The 15,098-nt window shown below is 34.9% G+C and overlaps 1 protein-coding gene across 15 annotated transcripts in view; it reads left to right on the plus strand.

The window, feature by feature from the left end:
• Positions 1-15,098, plus strand: part of EYA1 (EYA transcriptional coactivator and phosphatase 1) — a 307,766-nt gene that overhangs the window by 207,257 nt on the left and 85,411 nt on the right. For all 15 annotated transcript variants that reach the window (XM_076005221.1, XM_076005220.1, XM_076005223.1 and 12 more), the window contains 2 exons: positions 6,974-7,056; positions 7,483-7,669. In XM_076005221.1, coding sequence (XP_075861336.1) covers positions 6,974-7,056; positions 7,483-7,669 — 270 coding nt within the window. The remainder of the gene's footprint in view (positions 1-6,973; positions 7,057-7,482; positions 7,670-15,098) is intronic.

The raw sequence follows: 15,098 nt of genomic DNA on the forward strand, positions 1-15,098 counted from the left end.
TCACCTACCACATGGGATTGAAATTCTCAAGCGACATTTCTGGCTCCCACTAGATGAAGCCCTTCAGTCAGATGGTTTACCCATTTCTGTGTGAGGCAGACAGGATAAATACAGTAAATGAATTTAAGGAACTTATGGTCAGGATGAAAACAAGACTAGAGAGGACTTGTTTAGCATTGGTCTAAGGAAGAGATGAATCATATAATACATGGTATTCATTATTGGTGAACTCGGGTTCCCAGAAGGTAAAATCGGTTCAAAGAGGAATAGTTGAGGAAAGCTTATTGGAAATAAGGCTTGGGCTCTGCTGGAAGGAGGAGAAAATGGGGATTGATGGAGGGATGCATTGAGTAACGGGAACAAGACTAAGTGAAGTTTCCGGGACAGGAGTGACCACGTCCTGAATTAACATAGTGGGCCATATACTGGGAGCGTGGGTAGCCTGTTCCTCTCCCCCGCACCTCCACCCCAGCCCTCCTCTCCAGGCCCGGATAAACTTGTGCGTGCTTGCGTTTCCAGTGGCTCCCAGCTCTCTCCCTCACCGTCCTTAGAAGGAGCGTCAAAATGGTAACACTTCATGCCTCCCAGTCCACTAACAGTGATATGTTGAACGTCCAGATTCTCGGATTTTTCAGTTAAAGAATACCATTTCTTTTTCTGAGCTGTTTTTCTTAAACAAATGATCAAGAAATTGCCATCACCCTCCAGTGTCACCACTCTGTCCCTGCTTCCCTGCAAACTTTCTACTTTCTAATCTTCTTCTGTGCATAGTTTATCCTCACTTGGTCCGGGAGCACGCTTCTCGCCCTTTCCTGTGACCCATGCACTTTCCTCCCCAATCTAACCAGGTGTCTTCCCATCGTTCCCAGGGCAGCTCCGTGTCAGAGCTGTGGCACCTAAGTAGGGAGCACAAGCTGACGTTTCTCTGTGTCATCTTCACGAGTGTGTGGAATTTTTTTTAAGTTTCCTGAAGGGCTAGGGCTAGACTCATGCCCCCACCTGTGTTGGTCTACATCAACAGCCTCTAGGTTGATACCTATAACGAGTACCAGTAGGTGCTGTTGATGGAAATAACTTGAAAAGTGTTTTGTCTGTTTTGTGATTAGAGATATATAATCTGCCTACTCAAGAGTATAAAAATTCTCAACTTTTACAAGAGGGCAGTGGAAGGACAAATAATGTTGTCTCTTAGAGACATTCTGACAGGAAACATAGTTCAATGTTCTGTTTTGGAAATGAGTGTCCCCTGCCCCATGTCAAGAAAAGTGGCCGTGATTGTTCACAATAGCAAATTACTTAAATAGACAAGGTTTTCCTTTTAACTAATGAGTAAGAAGGTACCTCCACCCCCACCCACTTGGAGTGTAATTTAATTCCAAACTCTACCAAGAATTATTGAAGCTTCACTTGAAATAATGGCTGCTAAACTCCTTGATTGAGAAATAATTAGTTCTAAGTGGGAATTCTTTCTACTTTGGGGAGTTTTCATAATAAAATGTGAAGTGAAGCGTAAAACATTTTATCATGAGAAATGCTCTGTTTTATCTATCTGGAGGTAACTTTTCATATAAAACCATTTGCATGTAGAAAAGAAAATAAATACTTATTATTTTGATAAAAGAATCCTGAACATTAAGCCTAATTCTGTGACCTAAAACCATTAAGTGAAAACTTTTATAAATCTAGCAGAAACTCAGTGGATTGATCTAATCGAAGAAGAAAGTGGGTTTTTCCTGGTCGTGTCTTGTCCTGTCTCCTCTCTAGCAACCAGGTGCAAGGCCTGGTGTGCTTCACAAACGTGCCTCTCTCTCACAGCCTACATAGATCAGGAAGTGGGTTTAGCAGCTTAGACACTGCAGCTTTCTTGGGAGAAAGGCCACTGCTGTTGTGCGTTTGCTTTGTGGTGGTGTAAACTTAAGTAAAATCCATGTATCATGTTGGCACTGAAGTCTGCATCAGATTAGCTGTGAAACTGGGACCCTTTACTCCATATGATCTTTAGCTCAGCTCAAGAACCAAAAATACTGCACACCGGCTCCAAGAAGCTTTAATTGTAAATGCTTGAAGAGTATAATTACTTTCTTAATGTAACAAGAAAGCTTATACTGGTTGCATGCTTTTGTAGCAATTGCTTAAACACCTGCTGAATTGGTACTAAAATAACAGTGGTACTAAAAACCAGGCACTATAGGTGTTTGGTAAACACATGGACTTTTAGGCCACATCCCGGCTATCTGCCTCAGCAAGACTGAGCTCTGTGTCTGAGGAGGGTCTGGGTGTATACCTTTTTACAAGCATCTCCTCATGGTTCTGAGGCAGCTTGTTAGCCATATTTTGAAAATGGTGGTAAACAAAGGAAGTAATTTTAAGCCAAAAGCCTTATTACTTTGAGAGGCAATATACTGTAGACATTAAGAGCTTCAACTCTGGAGCCAGATGCCTAGGATTGAATCGCAGCTCTGCCATACTTTCTTATAACTTCTGCCAGTTTCCTCATCAGTAAAATGGGATATGTACCTCATGGGGTGGTTGTGAGGAATGAGTGAATTTTAACAGATAAAACGCTTATTTGGACCTGGCTCAGTGTAAGCACCCAACAAGTCAACAAGTTTTAAGTAGTAGTAGTTTTTTTTTATTTCTGTTTTGTTTCATATATATATATAAAAGTATAAAATCCTATAGAATCATCTCTGGAAAAACATTAGTGAATTTCATAACGTCCCATGAAACAATGTAGAATAGAGTAAGAGGAACCAAGAGAGCGTTGTGTAGTCCTTACAAACAGACCTCTGTTTGAGTTCCACTTTCATCCCATGGAAGCTGTATTACGTTAACCTAGCTCTCTGTTTCCTTATCTGCAAAATGGGAACATTAACACTCCCTGTAGTATTGAGTCCTTGTGAAGTATAGATAGAGCTCATAAAAGATGAGTATACTTCCTAACATACAGTGAGTACTCAATGGGCATTATCTATATTTATTGTTACTGTATTTTGTACTTTGGGGATATTTGTATAAGTTGGCCACAGATACCCAATTATTTATATAAATGCCAAGGGTTTTTTTTTGTTAGCCAGTTTTATAGGGGAAGGACTAGTTAGTATTTGTTAGTTAACTGGTTAATTAGTAATTAGCTTAAAATACTGATTAGTAAGTCATGATTAAATGAGTATATATCACACATATGTGCATCACAGAGATTGATTGTTATACACAAACATACAGAATAGATAGAGATAGATAGGTAAATAGATTCAGTGACCCAGGCTTAGGGGAAAAGAGGAGAGGAAGATTCAGAAATGCACTTCTGAGGGAAGGGTGTTTCTAATCCATGCTGAATCATGAACTTCCATTGAAGTTAGCCAGAGGATTTCGAGATCAGCCTGGGCAACATAGCAAGACCCCATCTCTACAAAAAATAAAATTAAAACAAACAAACAAACAAACAAAAAAACCAGGCATGGTGGTCCCAGCCTGTAGTCCCAGTTACACAGGTAGCTAAAGCAGGAAGATCATGTGAGCACAACATTTCAAGGTTATAGTGAGCACTTGAGCTATGATTGGACTATTGTGCTCCAGCCTGGGTGATAAAGTGGGACCCTGTGCCTACCCTCACCTCAAAAAATAAAGAAGTTACCCAGGATTTGATAGGAAGAAGTAGGAGCTGTCAGGCATAGCATTAGGAAGACAGCATGTAGGTTTACTAGTGTTAGGCTAGAACGTATATCTGGATGGATTGGAGTTGAGATTGCTGGGAAGAGCCCTAAGAAATCAAAAAGATGAACTAGGCCAGATCAGCTAAGGCCTAATAAATAAGTCCTGGTAAGGAGTTTGAATTTTCTTCCGATTGCAACAAGAAGCCACTAAAGTTTACTTTTTGAAGCAGAGGAGTGACAAGATCAATCGTGCACATTAGAGAAGGATTCCGCTGACTATGTAGAGAATGAACTGAGCAGTACCAGAAGCTGGGCAGGAAACCGGTGAAGGAGGCTGTGGCAGAAATTCACTGCTGGTGGCCTGGTCTCAGTTAGCAGCTCTGTTTGCCTAAGTCCTACAGGAAGGCAGGTAGAGTGGCCCTGCAAACTTGATTCTGGTGGTTAAAAATTAATATTACCTGAGCCTGATTCTCTAGTATATACACCTCTCCCTGAAGTAAGTTAGATCCTTTTGGAAGTTGCATTAAGTCTCTAAGGCCACTGGGGTGCCATTAAACTCCTGTTTCAGCGTACTAAATGGAATGGAATCTCAGGCTGCAGTCAGCCAGTAAATGAATATAACTTATGTTGAATTCCAGCTAATGTGCAGTCTTAGAAGTAGCATTAAGTCTGGGAAGTCACTGGGGTACCATTTGGAGTACTGAACTGTGATTTACTTGGTCATACCCCAATGGCCTCTATGTGCCAATATAGCTTCCATAGTCTTTCCTACTTCGTTTCAGGGGATAAATTATGGAATGAAAACATCCATTTTTAAAATATATTTTCTATATCTTTTTCATTTTCTTGGTTCATAGGGATTATTGAGGTCAGTATTTATTGCTCAGAAACGTGTCATTTAAACGAAAGTAACAAGTCATAACCTAAAAATGTGTAGTTTAAATGCAAGTAACAGGTCATAACCCAAAGTAATTTTTCCTATCAAATGCTTATAATAGCTAAAGCTAAAAATAAATGGATATTCACACCTTATACAAAAGAAATTTAAATTTTTATTTTACAAGGAAGTTTTAAATGCTCATTGTTTATGTTCACTTTACATATAATCTCAGTATTCATTAATTGTTCACTGATATGCAAATGCATAAAACGTAAGTCTTATGCCCATGGAGTCCAGTTTTTTTTTTTGTTTTTTTTTAAATTGATATTCTGGTAAGTCCTGTGAGATCAGAGACTGTGTCTTAGTCATCCTTTTATCTCCATATAATTATCACCATAAGCCTGGTATTTAATACAAGTTTAATTAACAAATGTGATTGCCATGTGCAAATGGATATTAATATGGGAAGTTTGTCTAGTGAAGGCCCAAGAGTGGTGGAGGAGTATTAGTCGTATGAGAGCTCTCTGCTTATCTGAGATAGGTATTCTAAAAACTTTGAACAATTGATATTCTTGAAACGTACAAATGAAGAAGCCTCAAATGTGAGCCTGTGTGATAACTAAATTTGAAACTATCTTAGGAAATATTTTTCCTTCTTAATAAAAATAACAAATCCTTGGATCAGGCTTTCAGAGTTCATAGATGCTTGATAAGTAAATAGGAAAAGAATTTTAGATATGCAAAAAGATTAAGTCATATTTATCTAACTTGGGAAAGTAAAAAGAAGGAAAAGATATATAAATACAGTAAAGAATTTTAGAAGTGTTTGCTGGAATATAAACAATAACAGTGCCTAGCAGTTCTGTGATATTGTAGAGTGTCCGTTTTGCTTTCCAAAACATTACCTCATCTGAGCTGTTAGGAACACTAAGAAATACAATTTTTACAGATAAGGAAATCCTGTATTAGAGTGGTTAGGTGACTTGTCCGAACTCCAAACAGCTCATAAGTGACAAACTGAAAACTGTTTTCTGTCTCTTAAGCCAATACTTAAATGTTCAGTAGCAAGTAAATAATTGGCATATAGTAACTACTACATTTTCTACCTGAAGACATATGTGAATAATGAGGTCGCATTGAAGATTTTCCTCCTTGAACTGCCAACATATTTATTGCCTATACCACTCATTTTGCCTTAAAATTTTTAATTTTTTTTTAAAAAATTACTTTTCTAATTACAGAAGCAACATGGGTTCTGAGTAGAAAATTTAGAAATGTATATTGCTTTAATAAATATTACATGACCATAATTCAAATCCTTCAAATAACATTTATGAGACTTTTGTGCTTTTTGAAAATTTTTTCTGATTTAAAAAATATTTTAAATGAAATCACCAAAAAATGCTTTCTGTTGTTCTTAGTTTTTACTTTTACAAAATATTATGAAAATATTTTTGATGTCATTAAGCATCATTATACCATTTTAACAGCTTCATAGTAGCCTATTTTCTAGATAACACCTATTAAGGACTTGGGGCTGCTTTCTATGTTTTCTTGTTAGCAACAACACCGAAGAGCATCTTTCCTTGTATAAATCCATAATTATTTTTTTCTTAGAGTAAAGGCCTTACAATAAAATTGCTGGGTTAAATGGTATATAGTTTCTCAATCATTAACCAAATAGCCCAACAGGAAGGTTGTGCCTATTTAAATTCCCATTTGGGGCTGTATAAGTGCCATTTTTTATACATTTGCCAATCCCTAATATTTTGGAAAACTTTTGCCAATCTATTATTGTTCTGCATAGTTTAACAAGATAGTAAATGACATAAAGGAGAGAACTGAGATTTGCTCTATGACAGCACATGTAATCAGTAAAACGTTGATTGTGTTCCTCTTTAATTTTGGTTGTGTCAGTTTCATCAAATGCTGCCATTTGTTCTTCTGTGGAATGAAAGAATGAAACAGCTTCTTCAGTGGGCCATTTCAATGACCATATAATACAAGTCTGAAAGCATTTTAAGCTCTTGGAAGCAGCATCCTGGTTTTTGAGCTAGCAAGAACCTTAAAGTTCATCTAATCTGATCCTATCATTTTAAATTAAGCATATTTAATACAAAGATATGAAAAAATCTTGTGTGCTTTACAAATTGAAATGAAAAGTTCAGTATCTAATATTTTTGCACAAATGCATAATTGTGGCCTTAGTTTATAGGAATTATTAATTTCCTCAGAAATTTAAACCTCTTTGTAAATCCTTCGTAATGTAGTGAAACTAAAATCATTGACCCTTTTAAGAAAACAAAATTTTAGCCATGGCAATGAATTCTAGTGTTACAGATCAACCGAACTCCAACTCTGCCTTATCTAAATGATATTTTCTAGGAAATTATTCTACATAGCGTAGTAAACCGTATTTCTTTTCATTTTGTTTTAGGTAGCAGTTTTACAACATCGTCAGGATTATATACAGGAAATAATTCACTCACAAATTCCTCTGGATTTAACAGTTCACAGCAGGTAATTTTTAAAAAGCCAGTATAACTTCTGAAATATTTTTTAAATGCACCATGATTTTCTTATATGAAGAAAGATCTGTTTGTATTAAACTATAAGTAAGAGCTTTTCTAAGTCTTTTAATAGTTTTCATTTTTTTTTTCTTTAAAAAAATCTCTTCAACTCTTTTATGGTAGGTTGTTTGGTTTTCAGATTGGGTTAATTTCACCCTAATAATGCATCGTAGAAGAAATATGAATGTATATAATCTTACATAAAATTTGTTTGCAAGACTGAGCTGGTCAGTTAATATATGCTTTTGCATGCATGCCCTCCTGTGTGAATTCAGAAAAGACACACACACACACATATTTACAATTATACTTTGAAATATAAGAGATAAAGCAGCAGTATTTTGACAGATTATTCTTGTGTGGTTTGGTTTGGTAGGACTATCCGTCTTATCCTGGATTTGGCCAGGGTCAGTATGCACAGTATTATAACAGCTCACCGTACCCAGCACATTATATGGCCAGCAGCAACACCAGCCCTACGACACCATCCACCAATGCCACCTACCAGCTTCAAGAACCACCGTCTGGCATCACCAGCCAAGCAGTTACAGACCCCACAGCAGGTAATTATGTGGATTTTACTAGTCCTGCAGGCTATACTTCTGGTGGCTTAAATGCATATATGACCCTAGAAACAGTCATATATATAGTCATACAGTGGTTGTACAATTTTGGCAAGGACTAAATACAAATCAAGCAGTATGATCTTGGCATTAACTTTTTACTTATTTTGTATTTGAAAAATTTTTTAAAGTATATAAGCTTCAAAAGCACATGAAATAGATATTTTATTTGTAAATATAACTCAATTCATCAAGATGTATATACAGCTTTCAGATGCCTAATTATAAATATTCAGCTATAAATAATTTGTTGATACTGCATATTGAGTATGGAAATTAATGACATTGCCTAGAATTTCGTGCTTATCATCATTAAAAATTTAGTGATTTTTGTCAGAGTAATATATTGATGAGAGTTAAAAAAAATTCAAATGGCATCAAAGGGTTGATCATGGAAAACAGCAAGCCCAGCTCCACCCTTTCCCACTCATAGCCTGTTGTGAATTTCATAGCAATGTGTCTGAATGTGGGTATTTTTCATATTTCTGCACAACCTTTGCTGGGCCCTTTCAAATGACAGCCTCTCTATCTGGAAATCTTCCCACATTATGTCTTTAATATTTCTTTCCCTCCATTGATTCTTTCCTTCTGTACTCTTATGCTTAATTCCCTGAATTGGTCTTTTTTTTTTTTTTAAACACAAGATTCTTTCTCTGTCACTCTGGCTAGAGTGCCCAGGTGTCAGCCTAGCTCACAGCAACCTCAAATTCCTGGGCTCCAGCGATTCTCCTGCCTCAGCCTCTCAAGTAGCTGGGACTACAGGCGCACACCACCATGCCCGGCTAATTTTTTTCTATTTTTTTGTAGAGAACAGGGGTATTGCTCTTGCTCAGGCTTGTCTGGAACTCCTGAGCTCAAGTGATCCTTTGGCCTCAGCCTCCCAGAATGCTAGGATAACAAGCATGAGCCACTACGCCTGGCCTCCAAATTGGTCTTTACCTACATTTTCTATATTTTCTCTTGTACTTCTCACTTCTTTGCCTTAACTTTTTAAAAATGTAGTCATTTCTTCATGGATTATAAGACAAGCTATCTTTCTCAAAGAGTCAAAGTTTTCTTCTTCTTGCCTGTTCCCAGAGCTAAAGCCCACTCTATTGCTGCAAGTCAGGTTAAAATGGTCTTAACATTGAACACGTTACCTCTGTAATGTTGTAATCGAAGTGTTCATTCTAGGTGATTATCCTAAATCATGAAAATAGTTTTATGTGACAGATGCTAATTTAAATTTTGACTATAGAGTTATCTTGAAGAAAAAAACAGTTATCAATATTAGCAGGTTATCTCCTCCCCCCCAAAAAAGTCCTCTAAATTTTCCATGTTCCACCTTTTCACTTTTATTTGAAATGCATGCAGACATTGTTTGATTCTAAAGGAGGAAATTACATCATTCTTAAACTTATCTTCCAACTAACTTCAAATGCTCACTATTTCTGCTACATATTTCAACTTTAAACATTGTTATCTTTGATCATTGTATTCTATTTATCTTTATTTTCAAAAAACTAACTTGATATTATATTTTTTCATTCTGTTTACATGTATATATTCATTGTTCATACAGCCCAAGTGTACATGTTTTGCTCTTCCTGTCTTTTAAATAGATTCACATCTGTATAATCAAACTGAAGATAAACTTTATTATAGAAGGTATTGATTTTCTTGTAGAACTTTTTGTAGACTGTTCCTCTCTACTTCCATAAACTTGATATAGGCATCATGAGGACAGATAACAGCTTGTCCCAACTTTAGGGAGATGTTGTATTTTAATATAGGCAATCTGTATCATGCAAGCTTCCTGAGGTCTAAAAGGATTTTTGAAATAAAGATAGCTATGTGAATGAGAAGTAGGAAAAAACTTTTTTAGAGTCTGAGGAGTATAGAATGAGAAAAGGAGATGGAAGAAAAATTTTATTTAATTCATGACATTTTGGTTGGGAAGACTACAGTATAAATAAACTGGTGAAGACTTAATCATGTTTCTTAAATTAACGTTGATTAGAACATTTTTTAAAAGGTCATTGGTCATATCGTGAGTTTGTCTCTGAAACTTGACATTGTTCTAAGTATTATTTATACAAGTGATGCCATATGAAAGGGTTGGGGATGGTTGGGCACAAAGCCAGGCAACATGGGAAACAATGAAAATTATAGTTTTCAAAATGTGTATATGATTTTAAGAGTGAATGATGTATTTTTGCTTTTATTTAAACAGTCCTCAGTGGCCGGGGTTGGTGGCTCACGCCTGTAATCTAGCACTCTGGGAGGCCAAGGTGGGTGGATTGTTTGAGCTCAGGAGTTCAAGACCAGCCTGAGCAAGAACAAGACCCCATCTCTACTAAAAATAGAAAGAAATTATTTGGACAGCTAAAAATATATAGAAAAAATTAGCCGGGCATGGTGGTGCATGTCTGTAGTCCCAGCTACTCGGGAGGCTGAGGCAGAAGAATTGCTTGAGCCCAGGAGTCTGAGGCTGCTGTGAGCTAGGCTGACGCCATGGCACTCTAGCCCAGGCAAAAGAGTGAGACTCTGTCTCAAAAAAAAAAAAAAAAAAAGTCCTCAGTGTTTTAGGTACTTGTTTCAGTTTTGTTATCTTATGGCTACAGAATAGGAATAAAGTGAACTAGGGAAAAAATAATATTTTTCAAATTTCTTATATTCACTGCTTCCCCCCAAAGTGAATATGTATGGATCAGCCTTTCTTATGTTGCATAGTTTGAAGTGGAGAGTTCATTGAGTTTCCACATTGAAGAAGAAATGGTTTACTTTAAAAGTTCAAGGAAGACCTAGTCTGGTTTGTTTTTGTTTTTCATTTGTGATAAGACCACAGAATTTGCCTAAGTTTTTTGGCATTAACTTGCCTTTCTTACTAGTCATATAGAACATCATAGGCTTATTCTGTTTGATGAAAAGAAGTTTTGATCGTTAAGTACTTAAATTCATTAAACTGAAGAATAAGAAGAAAAGGGCTGGGCGTAGTGGTTCATGCCTACAATCCCAGAACTTTGGGAGGCTGAGGTGAGAAGATTGCTTGAGCCCAGGAGTTTGAGAACAGCCTGGGCAACAAAGAGCGAGACCCCAACCCCATCTCCCCGTATCTCAAAAAAATAAAAAAATTAGCCAGGCATGGTGGTGCACTCTTGTTGTTGCAGCTGCTTGGGAGGTTGCTTGAGCCCAGGAGAGTGAGGCTGCAATGAGCTGTGATCACACCACTGCACTCCAGCGTAGGTGACAGAACAAGACCCTATCTCAAAAAAAAGAAAGAAAAAGAAATTAGAAGGAATGATTTATTAAATATGACCTCATTGTGCCTGTTTTGAGGTAGAAATAAAAAATAGTTAAAATAATGAATGTATATTTTTGTTGGAATAATTTCAAGTCTTCTTTTAATTTTAAAAGTCTACTGGGTTTAAAGTCAGTATTTTATAATACTAGACAGTTAGACTCTAGTCATTATCTGATCTGTGTATAACCAGGTTTCTGCCTTTCAACTTAAGGATGCTATACAGTTATAGACAAATCTATAGGTACATGTGATGCTTCTCTCATACTTTGTGATATCTATTCTTGTATTATTCATAGAATAATTGTGTCATAGTGGACATACAAAGATAACCTTGTAAAGATTTTTCAAAGCAAACATGAAAGGACTCATTCGTTTATTTAAAGATTAGATACGTTTTATATTTATAATGGTATGTAGTATTACTTATAAACATGTACTTCGTCATGAATTTAAGCTCAAAAATTATTTTTATGTGTTTATAATTAAAATTTGAAAGCTATATTATCCTTTGGATACATAGTTTAATACATCAAAAATAATATAACTTAAATATGAAAGGTTAATCCCAAGATTTTAGTCTATTTGAAAGACTATAAATAGTGCCTTTGCATTCATTTTTCAAAAATAAGTCTGTTAGCCATGTATTGACTATCTTAATAAAACAAAATTTACACCATCTCGAGATACATAAAAATCCATCTACCTTGAGAAATATAGTAAGGTATTTTCTGGTCACTCCATAGGGTTTTAATTTATTTATTGTATTCAATAAATTCATGCCTTCTCATCAACTAGCAATGCTAGTCTTCCCCCACCCCTAATTGAAGGACATCTTGGTTATTTTCAGTTTAGAACAATTATGAATAAAGCTGCTATAAACATTTGTGTACAGGTTTTTATGTAGATACAAGTTATCAACTTATTTTTGGTAAACACCTAGAAGCGTGATTGCTGGATTATATAGTAAGACTGTGTTTAACTTTGTAAGAAACTGCCAAACTGTTTTCCAAAGTGGCTGTAACATTTTGTTTTCTCACCAGCAATAAATAAGAATTCGTTGGTATTTTGGATTTTGGTGGTTCTGATAGATGTTGGTATCTTGTTTTAATTTGTTCCCTAATGATACATGATGTGGACTGTCTTTTCATGTGCTTATTTGCGATCTCTATATCTTCTTTGTTGAGTGTCCATTGAGATTTGTTTGCCCACTTTTAATCAGGTTGTTTTCTTATTTATTATTGGGTTTGTCTATTTTGAATACAAGTCTCTTATTAGATATGTGTTTTGCAAATACTTTCTCCCGGTCTGTGGCTTGTCTTTTCATTTTATTAACAATATCTTCCACATAAAAGTTTTTATTTTTAATGAAACCCAATTTATCGGTTTTATCTTACAAGGATCATGCTTTTGGTGTTGTATCTAAAAACTCATTGCCAAATCCAACGTCATCTAGATTTTCTCCCGCATTACTATTAATATCTAAAAATTTCATAGTTTTATATTTTACATTAGTTTTCTGATCCATTTTCAACTGATTTTTGTGAAAGGCATAAGGTCAGAGTCTAGATTGATTTTTTTTTTTGCATGTAAATGTACAGTTGTTCATGCATCATTTGTAGAAAAACTATCTTTATTGCCTTTGCTCCTTTGTCAAAGACCAGTTGACTGTATTTATGTCAGGCTGTTTCTGGGCCCCCTATTCTGTTCTATTGGTCTGTTTGTTCTTTCACCAATACCACACTGTCTTCATTACTGTAGCTTTATAGTAAGTTTTAAAGTCAGTTAATATCTGTCCTCCAACTTTGTTATTCTCCTTCAATATTGTGTTGGCTACTCTCGGTCTTTTTCCTCTCCATAAAAACTGGAGAATCAGTTTGTCAGTATTCACAAAGTAAATTTCTAAAATTTTGACTGAAATTACATTGACTTTGTAGATCAAATTGGAACAAACATCTTGACAGTACTGAATCTTCTTATCCATGTGCATGGAATCTCTCTCCATTTATTTAGATCTTTGATTTGTTTCATCAGAGTTTTGAAATTTTCCTCATGTAAATCCTACACATTTTTAAATTTGTACCTAAGTATTTCTTTGTGTTTCTCTTTTTTTTTCTGGTGTTGATGGAAGTGGTGCTATGTTTTTAATTTCAAATTCTAATCACTCATTGTGTTACATAGCAAAGCAATTTACTTTTTTCTATTACATTGTATCCTGCATCCTTACTGTAATCACTCATTAGTTCCAGGAATTTTTGTTGATTCTTTGCTATTTTCAACATAGCTGATTATATCTTCTGTAAACAAACACAGTTTTATTTCTTTCTTCCCAATCTATATACCTCTTACTTCCTTTTCTTATCGCATTAGCTAGTACCCCTAGTATAATGTTGAAGATAGGTAAAAGAGGGACATCCTTGCTTTATTCCTGATTTCAGGGAGAAAGCATATAGTTTCTCACCATTAAGTATTAAGTTAGCTGTAGGGTTTTGTTTTGTTTTTTTTTAGATGTTCTTTATCAACTTGAGGAAGCTCCCCTCTATTCCTAATTTACTGAGAGTTTTTCTTTATGAATGGGTGCTGAATTTTGACAAATGCTTTTATGCATCTATTGATATGATCATATGATATTTCTTCTTTAGCCTATTGATATGATTACATTAATTGATTTTCAAATGTTGAACCATCCTTGCATTCCTGACTATATCCCACTTGGTCATGGTATATAATTATTTTTATACATTGTTGCATTCAGTTTTACTAATATTTTGTTGAGGATCTTGGTATCTATCTATGGTCATGAAAGATGCTAGTCTATAGTTTTCATATTTTATAATGTCTTTGTCTATATCTTTATATCTTTTTCATATCTTTGTAAGGACTACAAATGTCTTTGTAATGTTTCAATATTAGGGTAATGCTGGCCTCATTAACTGAATTAGGAAATATTCCTCTGCTTCTGTTTTCTGAAACAGATTGTAGAGAATTGGAATAATTGTTTCTTAAATATTTCATACAATTCATCAGTGACCCCATCTGGCTCTAGTGCTTTCTTTTTTGGAATGTTTTTAATTGTTAATTCAATTTCTTTAATAGATACAGACCTATTCAGATTATCTCTTTCTCTCTGTGTAAGTTCTGATAGATTGTATCTTTCAAGAACTTGGTCCATTTCATTTAGTTTATCTAATTTGTGGGCTGTTTATAATATTCCTTTATTCTCCTGTTATGTCCATGGGATGGCTAGTGCTGGCCCTCGTTCATTTCTGATACTAGTAATTTGTGTATTCTCTCTTTTTATCTTGGTTAGCCTGGATAGATGTTTGTCAATTTTATTGATCTTTTCAAAGAGCCAGTTTTATTGATTTTTCCTATTGTTTTTCTGTTTATTTAATTTTATTCACTGCTCTGATTTTCATTAATTCTTTTCTTCTGCTTGCTTTCATGTTAGCTTACTTTCCTTTTTATGGTTTCCTAAGACTGAAGTTGAAGTTATTGATTTTGGATCTTTGTTCTTTTCTAATGCGTTCATTAGAAAACATTAGAAAATGTTTTCTAATGTGCTATAAGTTTCCATCTAAGCACTGTTTTTGTTGCATCCCACATAATTTGATAAGTTCTTCTTTTCATTTTCACTTACTTCAAAATATGTTTGTTTTCATGACCATTGGTACCCTCCCTTTAAATGAGGTATATATTTGTAAACATTCTATTGGAGAAAAAAAATCTTAGAAATTTGGTATGAGTAGATATCATTAGTTACCCAGTTATTCACATCTCACCAGTTAAATGGCTTTCCATTATTAGAAAATGTGTGTAGTTTCTTATAAATTCAAATCTCATTATGAAAGAAAATTTTGATCTGAATCAACTTTTTTCCCTTGTTCAATCTAAGACTGTAAGACAGTGTTACAATTACATCCATGATTGCTTTAAATTTTGATTGATTTCACTCATTATTAATTTCTTTATGAAAACAGTTCTTTACAAAGTCAATGATTTTCTTCCATGTTCAAAATATAGAGTGGTAGGGAAAAAAGAAATTTGAAGGTATTTTTCCTTTTGTGCTAATATCTAAACTAATAATAT

This window comes from Microcebus murinus, chromosome 7 (genome assembly GCF_040939455.1).
Source record: "Microcebus murinus isolate Inina chromosome 7, M.murinus_Inina_mat1.0, whole genome shotgun sequence".
NCBI lineage: Eukaryota > Metazoa > Chordata > Mammalia > Primates > Cheirogaleidae > Microcebus > Microcebus murinus.